Source organism: Coptis chinensis, chromosome 4 (assembly GCF_015680905.1).
Source record: "Coptis chinensis isolate HL-2020 chromosome 4, ASM1568090v1, whole genome shotgun sequence".
In the NCBI taxonomy this organism is placed as follows: domain Eukaryota; kingdom Viridiplantae; phylum Streptophyta; class Magnoliopsida; order Ranunculales; family Ranunculaceae; genus Coptis; species Coptis chinensis.
Window position 1 is genome coordinate 37,485,263 of NC_141459.1, and position 25,402 is coordinate 37,510,664.

The 25,402-nt window shown below is 38.1% G+C and overlaps 2 protein-coding genes across 2 annotated transcripts; one reads left to right on the top strand and one right to left on the bottom strand.

Moving 5' to 3' along the window:
* Positions 1 to 5,576: 5,576 nt before the first annotated feature.
* Positions 5,577 to 16,701, bottom strand: LOC147503404 (cellulose synthase-like protein E1). The gene is made up of 8 exons (XM_086608067.1): positions 16,283 to 16,701; positions 8,752 to 9,064; positions 7,947 to 8,087; positions 7,724 to 7,855; positions 7,411 to 7,623; positions 7,030 to 7,254; positions 6,598 to 6,945; positions 5,577 to 6,272 (listed from the first exon to the last, which is right to left on the bottom strand). Exons 1-8 carry the CDS (start codon positions 16,600 to 16,602, stop codon positions 5,727 to 5,729), a joined length of 2,238 nt encoding a protein of 745 aa, XP_086464193.1. The 5' UTR covers positions 16,603 to 16,701; the 3' UTR covers positions 5,577 to 5,726.
* Positions 16,702 to 18,376: 1,675 nt separating this feature from the next.
* LOC147503405 (uncharacterized) lies at positions 18,377 to 19,460 on the top strand. The gene is made up of 2 exons (XM_086604824.1): positions 18,377 to 19,150; positions 19,206 to 19,460. The coding sequence occupies exons 1-2, from the start codon at positions 18,377 to 18,379 to the stop codon at positions 19,458 to 19,460; spliced, it is 1,029 nt and encodes a 342-aa protein (XP_086460950.1).
* The last annotated feature ends 5,942 nt before the right edge of the window (positions 19,461 to 25,402 follow it).

A 25,402-nucleotide genomic window follows, 5' to 3' on the forward strand; every position in this document is an offset into this window, starting at 1 on the left:
TGAATTTTTTTTATAATTGACTATGTATATATATATTTATATGGGACTGTATATATTTATTGGGTCCAAATGCAATATCCATCTTCAGATGCAATTAGGGGAAAATGCAATATCCACCTCCAAATAAATTAATTGGAGAATTGTGAATGGGAGCTCAATAGTGAACCAATTTATGCTTTGGCAACTGATTTATGCTTCAGCAATTAAGCATATGGATTGCTTGATTTATGATATTAATGTATTGATTGCATTCTCTTAGCAGCCATGTAATTCAAATCCGTTCAATATGGACAACTCTTCCCAGCCAAGCTACCATGTCAGCAACAATATATTGCGTGATCATTGAGAACGACAATGACAGCAACAAAGAAACCGTCATCAACACATGACTGAGGAATAACTTTCCCTAAGCAGAGAATGCAATCGTCTTCGTCAACAAGATAGAAAACTGCAAATGACTGATGAACGACCCTTGGTGTCATGCTTCTTGGCCTCAGTGGATTGTGGATATATAGCCAACTACAAAATCTTTCCAAAGCAAGTAAATTATGTTGGCAAATCCACCTAACGTAAATAATTCTCAGGGTGTGAGATGGAACCTAGCTTCTTGCAATGGGAAAACTTGGAATGATCGCAAAAATTCCATTTATAATGAGAATTAGTGATATATGAAATTTCTTCATCATAGTAAACATTTTGTTGCTATGAGTAAACATTCATAATTGACTGATTTCCTTCTGTTTGCATACACAGAAAACAAAGATATCACCTAAAGTAGAAGAGAAATGGTCGCAGGTATAAATTTTTGTACATATATATCCTTTAACTTTTTGAGGCAACATAATTTAATATTCTCATCTTGCAATGTAAATATATATAATGATAATTGTTTTCTTCACACTGATCCAGGGACCGCATATGCTCAAGCAACATCGAACAAGCTAAAAAAGAAAAAGTAGTTGACTTCTCCATGCTTTTAGCTTATTAGAGGACCTACAAGGAAGTGAGATCGGCTACTGACATTATGATTTGAGACTCCTTGGAAAGGCCCAAAACTGATAGTTTAGGTACACATTTTCTAAATTTCTTCTCCCTAACTCAGTCAATTTCAAGTTTGTTTGTTTGCCGTTTTTTTTTTTTTTCGATTTTCTCATCAAACTATCACTTCTATTACTGAAATACTTGGACATCAGTGTTATATTGTTTTTATGGAGAAGTTGTGCCCAAATATTATTTATGCACCTCATAAATTCTTTTTTTGGGCATGAATTGTGAGCATTGAGCAACAATACTCTCTTATTAACTGCACAGAGACTAGGCGACTCACACTAGGTTGGTAAAGGAGTGTGCATTGCTAGCTATCCAAGCAGGTCTTGCTGCGAATTGAAACTTCTATTGGTCATCCAGAGCGGTTGCAATCCTGTCCTAAAGCAATTGTCTATTGAGCTATTAAAGTTGCGTAGTTTAAATTGCATTGTCACTATCTTCATTGCAAAATTCAAGCTCACGAGAACAATCCAATGAAACTGAATTTGTACTTGATTGTATACACTCGATCATCCCTTCAGGGTGGGATGACAAAATGTTTCAATACTAGGTTGACTCCGATAAAATTTTCAGTGCCAGGCTGCCAGATGGTTTGATTGAGCTAGGTGACTATTGGGAGACGGAACTATGGTACCTAGATTGTTCTCCTGTGTATACTAAAATCCTGAATTTTGTGTCAGAGAAATGTAAAGTTTGTGTGTGAAGTTGGAAGAAAGTGGGATGGATATGGTCATATTGCCGAAACATAAGAAGTTTTATTAGATAAGGGAATTTATTACCAGGTCCCAAGTGTGGCATTGCAAATTAGAGCTTCATGTGTAAATATTTTTTATTCTTTTTTTGAGGTTCGATTGGGTACTGTGTTTTTGAAGTTGCGAAGAGCTATTGAAATTCAGGCGTTTGTTTTCCTATTGATCATTTGGGTCTTTTGTATATTTTCTGTCTTCACTTGGTTTTAATTTCAGTTGAGGATTTTACTCTTTAATTAATTATGGGTTTCTGATTCAATGATTATGGTTAAGTAGTGAACTGAGAAAAGTCGAAAAGGAACTTTGTTTTTGCTCTAGTAGCGTGATGTTTAGACGTGCAACGCACGTGCATGATGCTAGTAGACTATAGTGTATGTTGTTGGTTACTGTTATAGAGTTCCTGAAATATGAGTGTTTGAAGAGGTGCTCCTTCCAATGTCGATCACTATTCACTAATGACCTCATTCACCGCAATAGTACCCTCTTTTATCTCAGTTGTGACCTCTATCTCTAAGTACGCCTTTATTAGTCCAAGACTCATTCCAGAATTTTGAATCCCTTCCATCTGTTATGAATGAGTGAAAGACTATTGTTAAGAGTTAACAAGGTTCAATTCAAAACAACTGTAGAGGACAGTGTTTTGTGATAATGACTCACAAAATCATTTTCATTAATGAAGTAACTCACGGACCCAATATCTTCATTTTAATAACCCTCAAGGACAAAATAAGTTGGCCCGATTTATTTTATATTTCTTAAATACCACTTTTACCTTTTCCTGTTAATAAACAAAATTACGAGTGAAAAAACCCAAAACCATTTCTTCTCCAACTGACCTGACTTTTTTATTCATGACGCACCTCATCAAACTACAAATCGAATCCCTTCCCTGTTTTAATCAAACGAAATTACGAGAGAGAAAACCCAAAACCCCTTCCCTTTTTTAATCAAACGAAATTACGAGAGAAAAAACCTAAAACCAAAGTCGAGAAATAGACGAAGTTGTGTGAAGTTTCAGTTATTTTAAAGAAGTTGAACAAAGATGGCAACCATTATCCAAAAAATCAAAGACATTGAAGATGAAGTATCACACCATTATCATTTTATTTATTTATTTTTTTAATTAAACCCTGGTGGATCTTTAGCTCAAATGGGCGAGCACTTTGGAGATATCCAAAGGTGATGGTGGTTCGATTCCACCAAGATCCACTAAAATTTTAATGTTAATCAAACAATGATTGTTCATTTTTTACTGTTGAACACGTATTGTTCATATCTGTTTTGGGTATAAACATTTATTGTTCATATTTGCTTTGGGTTCATGTTTTTTTGTTGGTATGAACACGTATTTTTTATATCTGTTTTGGGTATGAACAATCAATGTTTATATATGTTTTGGGTATGAACATTTATTGTTTATATATGTTTTGGGTATGAACAATCAATGCTCATATCTGTTTTTGGTTCATGTTTTTTTAAGTAGGTATGAACAATCAATGTTCATATATGTTTTGGGTATGAACAATCAATGTTCATGTCTGTTTTGGGTATGAAAAATCAATGTTCATGTCTGTTTTGGGTATGAACATTTATTGTTCATATATGTTTCGGGTATGAACAATCAATGTTCATATCTATTTTGGGTTCATGATTTTTTTGGGTCTGAACACAGATTGTTCATACCTAAAGAAGGTATAAACAATCAATGTTCATATCTGTTTTGGGTGTGAACATTTATTGTTCATATATGTTTTGTTCATACCTATTGTTTATAACTAATGTTCATAATTTGGGGTATGAACAGTTATTGTTCATATCTGTTTTAGGTTCATGTTTTCATAGCCACAATCAATGTTCATAGTTGATGTTCAGCATGGGTAGGTATGAACAATCAATGTTCATAACTGGATCAATGTTCATATTTGTTTTTGACTCGATCATGTTTTTTTTAAGTAGGTATGAACATTCAATGTTAATATATGTTTTGGGTATGAACATTTATTGTTCATATATGTTTTAGGTATGAACAATCAATGTTCATGTCTGTTTTGGGTATGAACATTTATTGTTCATATATGTTTTGGGTATGAACAATCAATGTTCATATCTGTTTTGGGTTCATGTTTTTTTTGGATATGAACACGGACTGTTCATACCTAAAGAAGGTATGAACAATCAATGTTCATATCTGTTTTGGGTGTGAACATTTATTGTTCATATCTGTTTTGTTCATACCTATTGTTCATAGCTAATGTTCATAATTTGGGGTATGAACAGTTATTGTTCATATCTGTTTTGGGTTCATATTTTCATAGCCACAATCAATGTTCATAGTTGATGTTCAGCATGGGTAGGTATGAACAATCAATGTTCATACGTATTGTGGATATGAACAATTAATGTTCATAACTGGATCAATGTTCATACATGGATAGATATAAACAATGTTTGTTCATAGCTCAAATAGGTATGAACACTCATTGTTCATAACTAATGTTTATAATTTGGGTTATGAACAATCAATGTTCATAACTATTGTTCATACATGGATAGGTATGGACAATCATTGTTCATACCTATTGTAGGTATGAACAATCAATGTTCATAACCGGGTTGTTTCAGTTGGGTCAGGCCATTTATTTTTTTTCTTCAGGGGTATACTTGACATTTCATCTACCCGAGCCGTTCTTATTTCGCGTCAAGAGTAAACTTGAACTTTCATCCACCCGGTCTTTGTGAGTGATTACAAAAATAACGTGTCCTCTAGAGTTCCTCTTTCGGCCGATTTGTGCTCTAAAGTCGCTCCGAGTAAGAGTTAATGTCGGCGCTAAGCCCATGAGCAGTCAAGTGGTACCACGATATATAGTCCAAAAAAACTTCTTTTCGAAGAGACGTTTATTTACCCATTCTGCCCAGAAGGACATGTCTTTGCTGACAAGTAAGAACATATATTTGGCAACCGCGGCCTGGTTCGATGATTTAAAATTAGTCACACCTACATCTCAAAAATTGGTCTACAGATACTCCGGTAACTCTGCCATGTGACCTTGTTGCCTTTTCTTTTAGCTTCAGTGCCATCCCATAGGAAACACGCGCTAAGCTACAGTGCTTGTTGGTGGCTTTAATAGTAGGCTAGTAGCTTTTGTAGTACCAGCCCCTTCAAGCGGTTGGCTTACTCTAAACAGAGATGAATCACTTAGGCGGAATGCTGCTGGGTATGGAGGTGTAATAACGAATGAAACTGGTGAATTCCTCATTTCTTGTACTTGTGGTGGTACAGAGCGATATATCAGTGTGTTCTTTTAGATGGTAGTCATCCTGAAAGCGATTGAAGCTTCTGTGGAGTAGGCATAAACAAGTTAGGGATCTACTATGATTCATTATCAGCTGTCTGAATCATTATAGGGGAGATAACACCTACTTGGCGATTCAGGACTTTGGCACAGGATATTAATGGAAAATGAAAAATGGTGTGGTAGACTTCAGGGATGTGCTCATTAGAACATATATTGACAAGGCAACTTGGTAGATGATCATCTAGCTAGCCTAAGTAGCAATGAGGATTGTATTTTGCTTCTGTGCAATCCCCTGCAAGAGGATCTGAAGTTTAAATTTATTAGTTTGGTACAACGCTTTGGGCAAGAAAATTGATTTGTGTTCGACTAATCGCTACAATTTAAGGTCGCTAGAAAATTGATTTGTATTCGACTAATCGCTGCTTTGCTTCTGCAACATCACTTATTTGTCCAGTTCTTACTACTCGGAAAATACAAATCAGTGTTGCGAGCCATAACATTTACATAACTTTATTTTTCATAACGAGCTTTTGTACTCAATAGCAGTCTCTATGACTACCAAGAATTGAAAGTTACTCAAATTTAATTTTACAACTTCTTCTCTAATTTAATGAAAACGAAATTGAAATGTTGTTTAGTACAAGATTAAGAAACATGCTGTCAGAGATAAAACACTAGATTTAACCGTGACAGAGGTTGGCATGCGGCCATTGTCCTTGCGGAAGAAAAGTCCCCAGTATAAAGGTAGATTGAGAATAACTACAATCCCAGTTAGAAGTATTTGCAAGAACATTGATTGCAAATCATTGATATCTCTACTTTTAATTATTCTGTTGAGTCCCCCAACTAAGCTAAACAAGTTGAGCAGTGCAAGTGTTGCTAGGATTGTAAACATGGGAGAAGAGTTTCCGAACTCAAAGATATCTTTTTCATACCTCTGGGACACATCCTGGTCAGCCACCTTGGCAGTGATCTCAAATGCTGAATCCGAATACCCAAGCAACTTGAAGCAGGTGTCAGTGAAGGCAAAGAAATAAGAAGTTGTTCTTTTATACATCCACATTCTTTGTTCATTCCACCAACTTTGAAATGTGCCGCCGGACAGAAGGAATTCAATTAAGCTATATGTGATTTCGGTTATGACCACATATGCGAATGGTAAAAACCATGGGCTTGAAATCTGAAGGAAGAATGCACGTAGTTTGATTAGTTTATTAGCCTTGATATAAGATTCAACATTTGGATATTAAAAATGAAAGAATAGGAAGAAGCAACAGCACGACAAAACAAGCTTCCTATCTTAATAATTGGTCTAAAAAACATCTATTGGAGTATAAAACCAAAAACTATCTTTTAGATGTTAGCAGTTATCCTAACAGTTCCTTATTTGCACTTCAATGCTAACATACAAATACATAATTACGTATATAAGTGCGCCTAACAACCAAAGAAAAATTTACAAACCCAAAAAATCTAAACCAAAGAAAAACAGAAAAGACACTTACCCTTGGAAACAAGGAGACACCCTTGAGGAGAAAAAGGGGTGGAATGACACTATAATATAAGGTTGCTAAGCAGTTAGGAGCCCATAAACAGTAGCTACAATATCCCATCTGGAGTCCTAGTTTGATCCTTCCAACACCCTGTGATAAGGGACCATACTTGGATAGTATTATTTGAAAGTCACCTTCAGACCATCTCTTGTGTTGCACAAGTGTCTGAGCTAATGTGATCGGAGCAATACCAAAGAATCCAGTCCTTGTTGGATTGAAATAGACAGACTTCCATCCACGACATTGAATTGCTAGCCCAGTTATCACATCCTCAACAGGACAGCCATACTTTAATCCCATCTGTATAAAGTTTTACTAAGTCAAAAGAAAGTATCATTCTACTGTGTGCGAGCCTAAGTATGAAATATAGACAGATATACTTACCTCTTTCCCCCATTCAGTCCCCTTCTCAGAGGTGCAATCTGCAAGGATCTTTGTCTGCACATCTAGTTCAGTTATACTTTCTTGTACTCTGTTGTCAATACTTTTCACAAATTCAAATTTATATTCCTCGCTGTACTTCCTCCCGCAGAGTGTCTCTCTCCTGTGAAAGCACCCAGTGCCAATATAGAGTGGCCCTCCAAAACCATCTAGACCCGGAAACTCCATCTTTTAAAAAATAAATAAAACAATAATAGTTCAGAGACGCACCAAAAAAATATACATCTTTAAAAAAAAATCATATAAAAAAATAGTTCATAGACAGAAAATAAGAAAAAAAAATTGACAAAAATTCAATGTATGAAAGCTCTTCATGGTACTTACTTCCTGAATTACAGTTAAAGCACCACCATAGATATCATTTTGGGTCAGATTGTTGAAGCACTGAGGATATTGTACAAAAGCAATCTCATGGCCTTGTTTTTCATCCATGAAGAAACACAATGCATCTCTCACCGATTCAGAGTTGTTGGAAGACATGTCACAGTCAACGTTCAGAATAATTGTCCCATTACTTATCTTTGATGACACCCTTATCTACATAAAAATGTTATCAAATGTGAACTTCTAAGCATGTATGTTATCCATGAATTGTAACTACAAATGGTGTATTGATTCTAAGGCTTATATTAATTACCAACGCATTCATTGCTCCAGCTTTGAAGTTATGAGGGTGACTGGGTCTCTTCTCTCGCGCCAAGTAAACCAACGTTGGCAAAGGAACTCCATCAATATCAACGGCAGAAGGATTTCTTCTGTCAATTAGTACCTAAAGGAATAAAACAACGTTTACGCGTATGCTAAGGAAGTATGTTCATATCTACCGTGAAGCTGCGCTTGGAATATGTATGGTCTGGTACCTGAAGAATTGTTTGATGGTCACGTGGAGATGAAACTGAGTCCCATTCAGAGAATCCTTTGTATTTTATTCGAATATCTTCCGGAATTCGACCCAACTTAGATGCTGTTTCAATTCGATGCTCCATCTCCTCATACAATTTCTATAATATGCAAAGGAAAAATGTATGCAAATGCAAAAAGGAAATAAAAACAAGTGCAACACAGTAACACACTAAGCTTGTGAACTATTGCTAAGAATGAAGATTGAATTTGTTTAGACATACATATTGAAAGGTAGTGTGTTTGTGAGTTTGTCATCCATTCGATCTGTTTCAAGGTTGACTACTCTTATTCTTTTATGTAGGTTAGTAAAAACCTAACAAACTAGTAAATGAAATAATACATGAGGTGAAAATAAATGCCCAATTCTTCAAAAGTTTTTTAAAAATTGTCTTAGGTGAAGGATGGTATAGTCGTGTCTCATGTCTCTTGAGAATTGAGAATGTGCATGAGAATTGAGAATGTGCATATTGGTGCAGGAGCCGCCAGGAGGTGAAAATGCACACTTCTTCAAAAGCTTTTTAAAAATGATATAGTCGCGTACTCGTGTCTTATGTCTCTTGTAAACTGAGAATGTGCACATTGGCGCAGTATACCACTATCTATTATCTATTTAGGACTATATAATAGATACTGTCCTAAATAGATTTTTAAAAAAATAGTATCTATTTAGGACCATATAATGACTACCGAAAAAAAGAAAAATTAAGACCATATAATAACATAAAAAGAGTAACACTAGCAATAATCCTCCAAAACACGTACCTTAATGGACGACAGAACCTTATTATCAACAAGTGGGTCAGACTTTGTAGAAAAATAAGCAGATGGGGACCTTGGTTCGATGTTGAACTTTTTGCTGAAAGGTATCCAGTGCTTGCCGAACTGAGAGGCCTCGAGGAGAGCATAGAAGGTCAAATCTGACCCACCATCGTCGGATACATACACACTCAACTTCTCAGTCGGGTAATTGTACGCCATAACTGATAAGACGGTGTTGATCGCCATCATAGGTGGCTCTATCGTTGGGTCCGCAGTACATACAAATATGTCTACACCCGGCAACTTGTCCTCATATCTGTTTCATCAACATTCAGGGTCTTTACATTTTTTTCATTTTTATTTTGTACAACACTTGAGGAGCTTTTTACTTTTTTCGTTTTTAAGCCTATCTCCAATCTTCAAACGTAACTATTAATAATTAGGTGTAATAATTGGTTGATGAGCACCTAACTTTTGGCAAGCATCTCCCATAGACTAATTGTCAATAAATAAATAATTAATTAATTAATTAAAAATTGAAAAATTGAAAAATAAATAAAGAAGAAGAAGAAGAAGGACTATCTGTAAAACATGAAGCTAGCTTACTGTTGAAGTATGTAAAGTATCCCACATTTCTATAAGTTTGGATATGTTTTTAGTAGTTGCTGTTTTGAGTAGCTTGACACCCAAGTAAGTCAAATATAAATAGATGAAACTATAGGCAGAGTATTAATAACTCTCTAACTCTATTATTCTCTCAGTCTCTCCTCCATTCTTCTCCTTCTTGGTTCCCCCATTACAATCATGTTTAAACTCTCCTAGTATCACCACTAATACTTACTAAGAAGGATCAAATTAAGGCTGCTTGGAGATTCAGTTATGGCAGCAGTAATAGAAAGCCAGATTCTCGACTAAATGAGAGGGGTGGTCATCGAGCTCTACCCAAACTAAGCTTTGACATGCTCAAGCTCGACTCGCACTCGACTTAGAGTTTAATATAGGGCTCAAGCTCGACTCATCCAGTTGTATTAATAGTTCGAGCTCGACTTGGCTCGACTCGCTTGGCACTCGAGCTCAAGCTCAGGTTCAAGCTCAACCTCAGTTTTGCTCGTTTGAACTCTAATTCGAACTCGAGCTCAAACTCGAAAAAAAAAGTGTCAGCAAAGACTACAATATAGAATTTAAGAGCATTCTACCTATTTTTGGGAAAAAAAATTAATAAACCTGCAAATGCCATTGCATTACAATTCTATTTAAGATGGGAGTGCAAAACTAAAACTAGTATAATACTAAAATCCAATACCTTCGTTGCTTTTACATCCTAGAAACCAAAAGTATTTTTATACCGATGCATCATTCATTGTGGGCCTAGTTTGTAAGCGAGTTGAGAAAACCTTAAAGGTGATGAGTTTATATTGGCTCAGCTGAAAGACTCGCACACTGACACTTTTGCGAGCGTGTGTGGATTCATCTAAACTGGTGTTTGCTCTTCATACATGTCCACCGGCATACTTTAGCATAATAGTCAAGCATTTTGACACCACATACTTTGCTCGACTCTTCAAAACATTATTATCGTGTCTAAATGCCCTGATTCTAGGAATCTCCAATAGTGTTTGTCTACACATCCTTTGTGACATGGTGGTCTCAACATCTATTGTGCTACAGATCTCATTAGTTTTGCATTTATAGCATCTTGAGTCTAGACTGAGGAGCTTCATAACCACATTCTTAGAACCTACAATAGTACTCCTATGGGTGATGACTATGACTGTGTCTTTACTGATTTACAACTTTGTCTTCCCGATATTGATCTCAATACTCTAACCTTAAATGTTTTCACCCCCCCCCCCCCTCTAAACCACAACATGTGTTGGCTGAAGCATACTTTGGTAAGATTATTAGAGAATTTGAGTTGTCAGCTCATTAGAAGGATATGTTGTTGATTGTTCGAGGTCTGAACACGTGAAAGACTTCCTCATTGTTATCCCTATGGAGTCTTGGACATCGTATGTCTCCGATTGAATATCAAGCCATCATCTGTTACTGGCTCATGATCCCTTTGTATACAGATGACAATCATTGTCCTGTGTGCAAAATGAGTTGTCTTGATGCATTTGGGGACCACACAACTCAGTGCAGGTATTTCCCTAGATTTAAATACAGGCATGACCACGTGCGAAATGTTTTGTATGATGTGGTTTGGTGGGTTGGTATACAGGTGAAGAAGGAGGCTCCGATTAACTTCCTTAGCGACCTTAGAGAGGGCAGATCGATGCTCCGATCGACAAATGTGTTGATTTATAACTGGTTTGATGGTAAACATGCATGTGTTGACGTTATTGAAGTTTCTCCAATGGTGGGTTTGGGAATGGAGACTTCTGTGTAGGAGAAGCAACTAATAGCGCAGCTGTAGCAACAGGTGGTCTGGAGAAACACGAAGGAGCATGTATTGATCTGCTTAGGAGGGTGCAAAAAGTAATGGATAACAATGTGATGACTGCTGGTTCCAATGAATATGTGTTTAGAAAGATTGGGTTTGCTATTCAAAAAGGTCTTGCAGCTCAATTCATTGCGCGCTTGACCTGCACATCCTTTGTATGATTTATTTTGGAAATATAATTAATTATATTCTTTTGTCAAAAAAAAAACGTGTTCATAGTCCTTTTCGAGGCCGTCACGGATGCACTTATGAGATAAACGGTAGTGGGTTTACTATTCCCTATATTTTCATGCATTTCGATAAACAGCGCATGGATTGTCAGTTGAGTATCGATAGGATATGAAATGAACTTAGGATGACCGTGAACTATATTTGTCACTGGAGAACTCCTTAAAGTCATACGACAAATGGATTTGTTGTCTTTGACTTTGCAACCACGCACTTGGTATACCGTGTCGTCATCTAGATGATACCATACAACCACCTGCTTTGATGGAGAATGGGGAACCCGCATCTGTCATTATTGTGGGCATACCAGAGCCACCCCCTAAGCCCAACACTACGGATCTTACACTCGCGACACATGAGGGTGACAATAATACCCCTAATCCGCTTGTTGTTGCTTCATCTCTTGATGAGACGTTACTTGATAGTGCATTCCGCATACCTTTTCGAAATGTGAAAAGTATACCACATGCTTGTCATTTGGCCTTTTCTGGTGTATTGAAATCTGCCCTCTGGGATATCACGGCTAATCCTGGTTCAGTTATGCCTTGGGTTTGTCTCCTCCTTTTGTTGTGCTGTACTCTGCAAGTTTTTCAACCATAGAACCGGCAGGAACGTCGTTCTAGTACTAGGAAAAATCTTCAGCAGAAACATATTCTCCATGCTTTGACGACATGGAATGAGCCTGGTGGGATGTTTCGTCTTTTAGAGTTTGTACTAGAGCCTCATTCAATCAAGTTAACCATGAAATTCATCCCTACTCAGAATGTACGTCGATGCTTATAGAAAGTTGCTAATGGACATTTTGCTGCAGCGGTAAAAGTGTTGTCATCATCAGGGGTTGCCACCAATATTGTGGAAACTGTACACGTATTAGAGGAGAAGCACCCGATGCGACAACCTCCTATGAGACCAACTGTTCCTTTTGATATGATGAGCCCCCTTTATTGGTAGAGAGATACATTATTGTCATGCATTATATCACTTTTGAAAGGCACTTCTTGTGGTCGTGATGGTATCCGTGTTCAACACTTGTTGGATGCCATGAGTGGTGCTGCAACAATTATATTGTCTGACTTATTAGATGCATGCATTGACTCCTATAGTGAATCTTTGGTTACAGGGACGATGTCCACAGCCGTTAACGGAATTTATAGCGAGTGCTCCACTTCTTAAGTCGGATAATAGCATTCATCCCATGGTTGTGGGCATGGTTTGGCGTCATTTTGTTTCCAAGATTGCAATGAAAAGAGTTTCCAAAGATGTGGTAGGGTACTTGTAGGATTTCCAGTATGGGGTCGGTGTGCCTGGTGGAGCAGAGACGATTTTGCATGCTATCAATTGCATGGTATATGCTAAAAGTGATAATATCTCTCGTTCTATGTTGCTGGTAGATTTCCAGAATGTCTTTAACATGGTCAATCAGACTACCATGTTGAAAGAGGTTCGCATCCGATGCCCGGCTATTGCCCCTTGGGTTGAGTATTTGTATTGTCAACCTGCGACGTTATACTTAGGGGATGATTACATATGATCTGCTACTGGGGTTCAGCAAGACGATCCTTTGGGTCCCCTTCTCTTTGCATTGGTGTTGCACCCTCTGATTCTACATATCTAGTCATGTTGTCATCAGTTACTGCTCCAGGCTTGGTACTTAGACGATGGGACTCTGATTGGGGATACAAAACACATGGGGACAACTTTGCGCGCATCTGATTCAGGAAGTAGGTCCTTCTTATGGACTGGTTCTTAATGTGGGTAAAACTAGGATATTTGGCCAGGCCATCACTGGATCCACATCACTCCATTCCCGATTTTTTTCCTTCAGATTTATCCCGTCCTCTGCAGGGGGCCAGGTTGTTTGGAGGGGTGTGCAGTCATCACTGATTCATCTTTTGTTATGGGCCTTGCTCACAAGCGTGCTGAAAAGGCTACGACTCTAATTGACTGTTTAGCTGTATTGGAGGATCCACAGTGTGAGTTAGCACTCTTACGAGCTTGTGTTAGGATCTCTAAGTTGGTTTTTGCAATTTTTACTTGTCCACCATCCTTTTTTAGGGAGGCAGCTAAGAATTTTGACTGACATCTTCGTCGTGTTCTTTCAAGGTATTAATTATAGGTTATGATGGTCCTAGCTTCAATGATCTGCAGTAGCGATTAGCGATGCTCCCATTACGTCTTGGTGGGTTAGATATCTATTGTGCCTTTGATGTCTCTACATTTGCTTTTGTGGCTTCTCGTTTTAAGACTTTTGAGCTTCAGAACCACATTCGTAGAAGTTGTGGTCCAATGCCTATGGGTGAGATCCTTGATGATGCTACCAGTGCATTGCGCCCATGTCTTCCCGATTTTGACCTTGATTCTCTAGCTGTGAATGCTACCGTCCTCTCAAAACCACCAAAAGTGTTGGCGGAAGCTTTCTACAGTAAGATTGTTACTGATATTAAGAGGGAGTTTGAGTTATTTGCTCGTCAAAAAGCTGTCATTGGATGTTTGTAGTCAAAACATGCAAAAGATTTTCTACTTGTTATTCCGATGGAGGGACTTAGAGGACAACATATGTCGCAAGTGGAGAATCGTGCTATTCTCCGGTATCGTCTTATGATCCCTTTGTACTATGAGGGTGGTCTTTGCCCTGTATGCAAAAAGAGTAGACTGGATGCTTTTGGGGACTATGCAGCACATTGCAGACATTTATTAGGTTTTAAATACCGACATGATAATGTTAGAGACATTTTATGTGATGCATTTTGGAGGGCTAGGGTACAAATGAAGAAAAAGGCTCCTGTCAATTTTCTCACTGATCCAAATGAGGGCAGATCGACACTTCGGCTTGCGGATGTCTTGATCTACAGTTAGTCTGAGGGGAAGCATACATGTGTTGATGTAATTGGAGCCTCTCTGTTGGTAGGGCTTGGGAATGGGGACTTTGAGGTGGGAGAAACAACTAATAGAGTAACAACAAGAAAGATTGTGAAACATGAGGAAGTTTGTAGGGCTAATTAACATTGTTTTATTCCATTCAATTTCGACACTTTCGGTTTCTTGGCACAATAGTCGGTTGAGCTCTTTAAGAGATTGCATAAAGTTATGAACAATAATGTAATAATAGCTGGTTTGAACGAGTTTGTATTTAGGAGGATATGATTTGTCATTCAGAAAATACTTGTGGCGCAGTTTGTTGCACGCTTATCTTATTATTTGTAAAACTCATTATTAATAAAATTTCCTCTTTATTTAAAAAAAAAACATATGACTCGTGTCTTGCAACACTGACAACTGCAACACTTTAATGCATGTTAATTGATCTTTTAATATTTTCCCTCTAAAATATCAACAAGACAACACCATCACTGATCGGTGAAGAGATGAGAGTTGAAGAAGAGATGAAAGAGAATCAACTGTTGTGTGTTAGGATTTAGATCAGTGTTATCAGACTCGGCCCGGCTCAGCAATTTGACCCGATGAAGAGGTGACCCAGTCACCAAACCGAGTTGGGTCACATATTAGATCGTTTAAGCAGTTGATGCAGGCCAAACCCGGTTAACTAGTCCGGTTTTTTTATAAACCGCTTTAACCCAGACGGTTTAGTCCGAGCCGTCGATCCATAACTAACTTTAGAAATTATAAAATTTTAATTTGTTGGTTCTAAGACTCGAACCTTGGGTGACTATTAAACAAGCTAGGATCTCTACAAGTATATACTCGAACCTTAGTTTATTGGAAAATGAAATGACTCTAAAACCACTTGGGCCACTAATGAAGTTGTAAAAATGTATGTACTAAGTGAATTATATAATATTTTCAACTTAAGTATTGACCCACTGGTCGAATCGGTGACCCAATGACCTAGTTCTTTTGCTGGGTCAGTGTCCGGGCTGGATCTGATAACTATGATTTTGGGTCTGATAACTATGATTTAGATTGTTTATTTGTTTAGCAGTTTAGGGTTACGACTTACAACGTTAACTATATATGTTGGGCAATTGGGTATGGGTCATAGCTTTATGAATTGGAAAACTACAAATTATATCTGGGTACGGGCATATAAAATGGTTAGCGCATGAGCTTGAGTTGGACTCAATCTAGAATGAGCTTTAAATGAACTTTAAGTTTGAGCTGGACTCATACTTTTGCACGGACGAATTCGAGTGGATCTTATGACGAGACGAGCTCGAGTTATCCGCGAGCAGCTCGGCTCGAGGCTCGAGGCTCGATGCTCGATGAACAGCCATAAATGAGCATGAGATTGTTGAAAAAGAACTAAATGACAAACAAGGTTGTAAAAGAAATCACAATACCATCCAAAGTAATTGGTACTTAGCGTCAGGCCACACCACTACCAAGCCTAGGGCCTACATGCATACTCTCACGTATCTCTCATCCAAGCCCCTGAGTGAGAGCCCATTTTATCAAAGTTGAGAGTAGCTTATTACTACTTTATGTGGGACTATTTTATTCGGTCCACACACCCAACAGTTAGCTGGTACTTTAAAAAAAAACAATAACTTCGTCATTGATTGATGATCACTGAATTACAATATGTCCATTAGTCCATTACAACCCAAGGTCGATATGACTTTTACCGGTCTCAGCCAACAAGTGAGCATGTTGTGTAACTGCTCTAGGGCAAAAGACAGTTCTACAAAACGCAAAAGACTCCTCGGTATTAGTTGGTACTAGGTATCTTAATGCGACCTATTCCAGGAAAACTATTATTTTTTCAGCAAAAAACAAGAAAAAGAAAAGAATAATCACATATTCACGTCATAATTAGCCATGTAAAAAGAACAGTGTCAGAGAAAGAAGTAGCTAGCGAGGAACCTTGAACTGAGTCTGAGCAGACAGAGTAGTTTGATTGGTTACCTGTGAGAGAGTCTGTCTCTGAAGGTATAACGATATACACGATTCCAACGAACAGATTGAGTCAAGACCCAGTAAAGACCGAACCACAGTTCTGCCAGGAACATGAAGATCCAAACCCATCTTTCTTCAATTTTCACTGGTACATGAGTTATTCTATAGACCCATATCATGCTGATACCAAGGAACATGGAAATGGAAAACAATCTGTATGCATTTTTACCCTTTCCTTCCTTTGTCTCAAAGAGTGGAAGATATCCTTCTCCCTCACTCATACTTCCCATCTCTCTCTCCCTCTCCCTTTCCTTCTCTGAAACAAGCATGTACTACGTATATGTGCATTATTATCATTTTTTTTTTGTTTATTATTATTTATCTTTTTGTATTACTCCATTGACTTGTGCGATTGCGCAGGGAATGACGTCCAGGTAAGGAACTAGTCTATATTCCCTATAGAGCCCCTGTATCAAAATCTAGACACAATTTTAGGCCAATAGGGGAATAATTATTAAATAAAACATTTTTCAAGTCGCGATGGCGCGCTGAAATGTTTTTGTGGTACCCACTTCTTCCAACTGAAGGGCATATGGTAATTGTATTTGAAATACAGAGTCATAGATGACACACATTTGACTATAACATATCTTGAAAAAATGGTCCTGCACCCAGAGTTAAATATGGTCCTGCATAATTTCTGATTTTGTTGATATTATATGCCTTTTTGGACAAGGGCCGCGTCCAAATCACGTTGTCCAGATTTTCAAGACTTCGAGAGGGTTGACTATAGTTTAAGTGTTGTTCTTTTAGATGGTAGCCATCCTGAAAGCAAACGAAGCTTCTGTGCAGTAGGCATAAAAAAGTTATGGATCTACTATGATTCATTATCAGCTGTCCGAATCATTATAGGGGAGATAACACCTACTTGGCGATTCAGGACTTTGGCACAGGATATTAATGGAAAATGAAAAATGGTGTGGTAGACTTCAGGGATGTGCTCATTAGAACATATATTGACAAGGCAACTTGGTAGATGATCATCATCATCTTGCTAGACCAAGTAGCATTGAGGATTGTATTTTGTTTCTGTGCTACAAGAGGATCTGAAGTTTAAATTTATTAGTTTGGTACAACGCTTTGGGCAAGTATATACACTACAATTTGAAGTCGCTAGAAAAATGATTTGTGTTTGAACAATCGCTGCTTTGCTTCCGCAACATCACTCATTTGTCCAGTTCTTACTCCTCGGAAAATACAAATCAGTGTTGTGAGCCATAACATTTACATAACTTTATTTTTCATAACGAGCTTTTGTACTCAATAGCAGTCTCTATGACTCTACCAGGAATTGAACGTTACTCAAATTTTACAACTTCTTCTCTAATTTAATGAAAACTAAATTGAAATGTAGTTTAGTACAAGATTAAGAAACATGCTGTCAGATATAAAACACTAGATTTAACCGTGACAGAGGTTGGCATGCGGCCATTGTCCTTGCGGAAGAAAAGTCCCCGGTATAAACGTAGATTGAGAATAACTACAAGCCCATTTAGAAGTATTTGCAAGTAGTTTGATTAGTTTATTAGCCTTGATATAAGATTCAACATTTGGATACTAAAAATGAAAGAATAGGAAGAAGCAACAGCACGACAAACAAGCTTCTTATCTTAATAATGTAAGCAATGATATTAATAATGGAAGCAATGATAGTATTGTTATTTCCTTTTGTTAATCTTGTAATTACCTTATTGCCTTTTTAGAGTTCCTCTTATATTAGAATAAATAGAAAGTTATGAGAAAAAACTCTCAAACACTTCATTTTCTCATAAATTAGCTTCTACATAGTATCGGAGCCAAATTATCTGAGATTGCGATTGCTTTTTTGATCTGATTTACACCGCCGCCGCTTTCTCTGGTTTCATTTTTCTCAGATATGTACAACTGTGTCTCATATCTCTCTGGTAATGCTGTTCTGATCGCAACCTAAGCTTCCGCACTTTCTTTTTTGTTTGTTTCTTGTTTTCCAGTCACAAGATGCGATAGATGTTGATCTAAATCTCAAATCTGTTTATTATTGTTGATGTAATTTAATTTATCGAGATGGCTACTGACGATGTGTCTAGTATCTCGACTGTTTCTTCGGTTGGAACAAGTGAAGATGTCCAATCCTTCCACTCTGTTCATGATAATCCGAATATCAAAATTACCTCACAGCTACTAGATGGCTTGAACTATGTTCGATGGGCACAGTCTGTAAAACTGTTTGTTGGCGGTCGTGGAAAGATAGGCTTTCTTTTGGGAACAGAGAAAGCACCTACAGAAACTGATTCAAAGTATGCTAAGTGGTTCTCAGACGATTCTATGGTGCGGACTTGGTTGATTAATTCAATGCAACCAACGATTTCTGCTTGCTATTTATTTACAAACACTGCACATCTTATTTGGGAATCTTTTCGTAAGGTATACTCTCAGAGACAGAATAATGCAAGGAGTTTCCAACTTTCTAATAAGATTGGAAAATTCAAACAGGGTACCCAATATTTGGGGGCATATTATGCGAGACTTCAATCTGGTTGGGAAGAATTATCTCATTATGATAGCTTCATTGAATGGCCAACTAGTGCACCGAGTGAAACAGTTCCATCTCCACCTACTGCAACAGAGATTTATGCAAAGATTGTGGAGAAGAATAGAGTATTTCAATTTCTTGCTGGACTCAATCTTGAGTTTGAGTATGTTGTTGTTCATCTGCTGGACAAGTTTCCGTTCCCAACTCTCGAGGAAGCACACGCCTATTGTCTCTCTGATCAGAGTTGGCGAGCGCCTATGCCTCATACTACTCCTGGTCTTATGTCTGAGACTTCTGCTATGACAGTCCGTTATATATGCTTATCCATCACCACCGTTAGTTTCTTCACAAACTTTCCAGGCACCACTACCAGGTCTTTTGCCACTGCCAGCTTCTCGTCCTCCGCAAAAGAAGTGTGATCATTGTGGCAGATTTGGGCATGTAAAGGCAATGTGTTATAAGTTACACAGTCGTCCTGGTTCTCAACCGTGCTCATCATCTCAGTCTCAGTCATCAGCACTCCTATCTGCTAACTCTAATACACCAGGGTCTTCTAGTGTTCTTTCTCCAGAAGAGATTAGCAGGTTCCGACAGTTTCTCTCTTTGTCTTCTTAACTGGTGGTTTCTCATGTAGGTAATTTTGCATCTGCCAATAGTGCTTCTACATCCTAGACTTCACCCTGGATTGTTGATTCTGGTGCCACTGATAATATGACTGGTATGTCCTCTCTTTTTCGGACTTATGCATCTAGTTCTTGAAAACGGACAGTTCGTCTTGCCAATGGGGCTGAGACTCCTATTGCAGGGAAGGGTTGTATCCCTGTTACTGATTCCCTTTCGTTACCTGATATTCTTCATGTCCCAAAGTTGACCACCAGTCTTATTTCTGTTAGTAAACTCACTAGAGATATAAACTGCAGTGTAACCTTTTATCCATCTTACTGTGTTTTTCAGGATCTGGTGTCGCGCAGAAGGTCATTGGCAGTGGACGTGAAGAGGGTGGCTTATATGTGCTGGATGGACCTGTTTCTTCTGTCTCTCCTCATGCCTTCCAGTTAGAGTCTTCGTCTCATACTGAAAATGTCAAGTGGGTGTTATGTTGGCATCACCGCTTAGGTCATATGTCTTTTGAGTATCTACGCTATTTGTTTCGGTCTTTTTTTTTCCAAAGTGTCCATGTCAAGTATATCTTGTGAGACATGTGAACTGGCTAAACATCATTGTAGCCCTTATCCGTTAAGCATTAATAAAACTTCGTCTTTGTTTGATATTATGCACTCGGATGTTTTGGGTCCTACCCCGGTCAATTCTATTTTAAGATTTTGTTATTTTGTGTTATTTATTGACGACTTCTCTAGGTGTACTTGGGTTTATTTAATGAAATCCAAGGATGAGGTCTCCTCTATTTTTTAGACTTTTACAGCAATGGTTCGTACTCAGTTTGGTACAACAATTAAAGTCTTTCGTTCCGATCAGGGTGGAGAATTTATGTCTCATTGTCTTCAAAAGTTCTGTGATGCCAATGGTATTTTACATCAAATCTCTAACACTAAGACTCCACAGCAAAGTGGCAAGTCAGAGAGGAAAAATCGTCATATTCTTGATCTTGCTCGTGCTCGTGCTATGTCTATAGGTATGAATGTTCCTTCGTGTTTCTGGTCTGATGCTGTCCTTACAGCAGTGTACCTCATTAACCGATCTCCATCTCGAGCTCTCGGCTTTCGCACCTCGTATTCTATTATTCATCCTGATCGTCCTGCTTTTCAGGTACCGCCTCGTGTCAATAGGTGTGTCTATTTCGTCCAAGTCACTAGGCCTATCTCTAAACTAGATCCTCATGCCTTGAAATGTGTGCTATTGGGTTACTCTCATACTCAGAAGGGCTATCGGTGTTATCACCCCTCATCGCGTCGATGTTTCACCTCCATGGATGTTACCTTCTTCGAACACGCTCCGTTCTTTTCAGGCGATGTTCTATCTTAGGGGGAGTGTTTTCCAGTTCATCATTTTCCTACCATGGATTTATCTATGTGTCCTATTTCCTTACCACTTCCACTGAGCATTCAGCCAGAGCCTCTGGTCTCTCCTATAGTTTCACCTTTGGTTCCACCTCCTTTACAGGTCTATACTAGACGATACCCAGGGCGCCAACCTCTTCCCCCAGACTGCCAAGCGCCTTCTGCCTCTCCAGGTTCACCACTTGCCACTGATTCACCTTTACCAGGTATTGAGCCCTCTCTTACTCCTACTGTACCAGTTCATATTGATATTGATTTACTCGTTAATGATAGAATTGATACTCCACCTATTGCTATTCAGAAAGAGAAGCTCACTGCAGGGTTGCCTGCTAGATATTGTAATACAATAGCTTATTATATCACTGATTTTACTTCAGATCATCATTTGTCTCCTAGTTACAGATCTTTTCTGGCATCTCTCTCCTTGGTTGACATACCACGTACAGTGGCAGAGGCGTTGGCCCAACCTCATTAGAAGGCTGCGATGTTGGAGGAATTACATGCCTTGGAGGTTAATCATACTTAGGCATTGGTTTCTCTTCCACCTGGGCGTAGTGCAGTTGGGTGTAAATGGGTTTTCACAGTGAAACAAAATCCAGATGGAACAGTTAGTAGGTACAAAGCTCAGTTGGTTGGTAAGGGGTATGCCCAAATTCATGGCGTTGATTAATTATCAAGAGACATTTGCTCCTGTGGCCAAGATGAATACGATCCGAGTTATCTTTTCTCTTGCTGCATCCAAGTCCTGGCCCCTTTTTCAAATGGATGTGAAAAATGCATTTCTTAATGGGACTTTATAAGAAGAGGTTTATATGTCTCCACCACCTGGTTTTCATTATTCTTCTTCTGCTTCAGGGTTAGTGTGTGTGTCGGTTGAAGAAGCCTATCTATGGACTTAAACAGTCTCCTCGTACTTGGGCTGATACATTTGTTGTAGCCATGACTGCTGTTTCGACCAGATATGATCAAAACATCAAGTGTTGATAAAATAGACGAATAACGTAGAAAAGTAATTGGAAAAATGATGGCGATCGGGGGAATGATGAGACTGTACCTTGTGGTTGCCTACGTACCCAAATTATCAATGGGATCAAATCTCAAGAACGTAGTTCTGAATGAAAAATAGTTTGGTATTTATATAGGTAGAGTATAGAATCCTTGTAGCTCAAGTAATCTTGTAGCTTGAGTAATTGTGATAGACTATAACTTTCAACTGATAATTATCTCTTTGATAAGAAATGAATCTGGACATAAATCAATATACATTAGTGGCAAGCCATGTGGCTAAGGTTCAACCTTAGACACATGAGTTAATGGGCCTGTACATTGATCTATGGTATTGCAAATTGGGCTTTAGCCCTGTCGATTAAATGAATAAAATAGAGACCCCTACTAATGAACGTTTGCCACTGAGGTGGGGTCGAACATCGCTTCCCCCCCTCTTTGTCATGCGAACAAAGTTCACATGGCAAAGAAGAGAAGAAAAATCAAGGAAAACTTGGAATAAGAAAAGAGTAAGCGGAATGTATAACAAAGTGTTGTGTGAACGTAAACAATAGGAAAATGGACAATCGGAAAAAATTCATGAATTATCGAAAACGAAATAATGTCAAATTAACGTATACGAAAGTGTCGTGTGAACGTAAACGATAGGAAAATGGACAATCGGAAAAAATTCGTGAATTTATCGGAAACGACATAATGTCAAATTAATTATACACAGGGCCTTAATGTAGTTAAAAAAATGGTTGAAAAATGCACCGAAAAAATAAAAGATGCACAGAAAAAATTTCAAAAGAAATTGAGTGCCGAAAATGTACCAAACGCATGACGTAACAATATGAAAGTTGATTTTGACGACGCATGCCAGGGGAATAGCGATACTAGTATTAGACTGTTGAAAATATACGTAGAGGCAATATAGTAATAATAGTAATACAAGGAAGTTAAACACTAATCGGACTCAAAGTGTTCGACAGAGATAAAAATTGAGAGTAAAGATGAAGTTGGAGTTGGAGAAAAATTAGAGTTTGTGTCCAATATAAGATAAGTTGGAATTGAATAGCAAGTTTACGTGGACTAGAATAATTGACCCACAGTATAAGTCTGAACACTTATCTAGTTTTCCCTCTTCAGTATTAAATGCGGCTTCATCTCATCGCTGAAGACATTGAAGAAAGACTATGAATTTTCACCACCAACGCCAAAGAACTTCCTGAATATATGCTTTATTACAAAAACCTGCCCACTGGGAAGAATTCCTTTGTAGACGTGTCCAGTATTACCAGCGCCAAAGCTGACCTTGTGCCTACTAAAATTCATCGCATGCTCAATCTCAGCTTTAGAAAATCTACAAAGCCCCGACCATGTACAAATAACTTTCCCTTTAGCAGATTTTCGGATTCTGTTCTCTCTCTTGGTTTCTTTTCATTTACCTTGGGAGAAGATGATGTTTATAACGGTCGCGTTCAAAAGAACAGTAACCCTTTTTGGATCTCCAGCCTCTAGCAGATGAGCAGAGCAATGTTTTATCTCATTCTTATCAAATAAGGTACCTGTTATTTTTGTTCCTTCTACATGTTCTAACTCTATAGTTAGCTACTCCCACCTCTGATTCAAATTTTTGTATTTTATCGAAGTGAATTCATTGACCTGTGACGCAGCACGCAAGAAGTTCTTCTTTTCCATTATGAAGGGGTCCTCAAATGGTGACCCACCTCTCTCGACTAAAAGCACTGTGTATCTTTTGGACAATGTTGCTGCGAGCTCGGGGCCACCACTAGTGCCTCCACCCACAATAATATAGTCAAAAAATATAGAATGCACTTGTTGGATGTCAGAAATAATGTTGAGGATTCCATGACCTTGGTACTCCTTGCAATCCTGGACGCCTTCAAAAACTTTTTCAACCAAACATATAAGACACCACTGTCCATCAGGCTCAACTCCTTCGCTTCACACTTGTTACTTGAATGCTGTAAAAAAAAACGTTTTGCATCTTGCCTGAAACAGCAAGATGTGACAGGTGTGTATACACAAGTTCCTCGACAAAAGAATACTAACTTTGGTTTGTTTGCAGTGACCCTCTGAAGATCGGCTGGTGGAGAAGATGGTGAGGTGGCGATACTGATGGCGCCAGTATACAGAAGTTCATGTTACAACCAAACAAGATATGGTGCAGCGCCAGGAAGGGGGGGCACCGTACCTATTTTGCCTTAAACTAACCCGGTTCACTGAAGTTAATAAATCTGGTTTTTGAACAATCTGACCCGTTTTTTTTTTTTTTTTTTTTCAGGTAGAAACGACCGTACTATACGGGCGAAATATAATCGAGAAGAAGAAGACGTGATGACGATCGTAGATTTGGTGAGGTGGAAAGAATGTGACAGATACAACGAATGCACGACGCCACAGCGATGGTCACTTAAAGAACTACGGAAAATACTAGTACTCGAGAGATTTGAGATGGACGAAGTGTATGCATTTGAAACGAAAGTCGAAGAAGATGAAGTAGTAACGGCTTACTCACAATTAAGTTGCGGGAGTGCAATTCCGTTAAACAAAGAAATTGCGCAATTATTGAGTTATTTTGGGCTGCCGAAGAAGACGGAGAAAAGTTCGGAGAATATGACAAAGCGGTGGCAAAAAAATTCGACAACATGAAACAGGTATGTCAGTATTTTTTCCATTTAGCTTCAAATTTTGGTTAAGTCTGAAAGACTAACGAAAAGATTTGTATTTTCTTCGCAGGTTGAAACAGCGGAATTACGAACAAAAGATATTGACGAAAAATTTCGAACGGAAAGATCACAATGCCGTAGAGAAATAAATAAATAAGCTGAATAAAGTTTTTGCTTACAAAGTTAACGTAAAGCGAATTTTTGCCACACAGAGAAACGACGGTTGTACGAGCCTCGGAAAGTTTCGCTCAGAAAGTTCGACTTAATGCCTTAGAAAAAATAATGAAGCTGTCAAAAATTTTCACTTGGTAAATTTCTCGTAAAAAGATCGGCAGAATTCCTTAGAAAAAATAATGATGCTGACGAAAATTTTCGCTCTTAGAAAAAATAATGATGCTGACGAAAATTTTCGCTCGGAAAATTTTTCGTAGAAAGATCGGCATAATTCCTTAGAAAAAAGAATGACTGCGGAAAATAGTTAACCGAAAGCTAAAGCGGCCGAATCTGAGATTCGAAGAAGAAAATGAAGGTTTAATCGAACAACCGTAAGACAATTGACAGAGACAATTGATTAGGTAATTGTGTGAATGTAATACCATAGAGCTAAAACTTCTTTTGATGAAAAATAAAAATAAAGTATGTTTTGGCAATTGAATATAGTTCTGCGGTCCGATAACATACCCGTGTAAAACTGACAATGTTGTTGATTTATATAGATGACACGAAATAGAATGAAACGCCCCCAATACTAACTTGCAAAATTAGTTTGAGCAAAAAAATGCTCCGATGCAGAACTGACGAAACGAAACGGGGTAACTTCATCAGATGTTGACATAGCGCGAGTAACCGACTAAGCGAG

What these genes read in the sequence shown, in the direction of transcription:
- LOC147503404 (XM_086608067.1), bottom strand. Translation starts at nt 16,602, where the DNA reads ATGCTTGTTTCAGAGAAGGAAAGGGAGAGGGAGAGAGAGATGGGAAGT. An exon ending in AGGTTCTGTCGTCCATTAAG is followed by an intron (nt 8,088 to 8,751) that starts GTACGTGTTTTG and finishes TGCATATTATAG; the next exon opens with AAATTGTATGAGGAGATGGA. An exon ending in ACCATCAAACAATTCTTCAG is followed by an intron (nt 7,856 to 7,946) that starts GTACCAGACCAT and finishes TTATTCCTTTAG; the next exon opens with GTACTAATTGACAGAAGAAA.
- LOC147503405 (XM_086604824.1), top strand. Translation starts at nt 18,377, where the DNA reads ATGGCTACTGACGATGTGTCTAGTATCTCGACTGTTTCTTCGGTTGGA. An exon ending in CTGAGACTTCTGCTATGACA is followed by an intron (nt 19,151 to 19,205) that starts GTCCGTTATATA and finishes CAAACTTTCCAG; the next exon opens with GCACCACTACCAGGTCTTTT.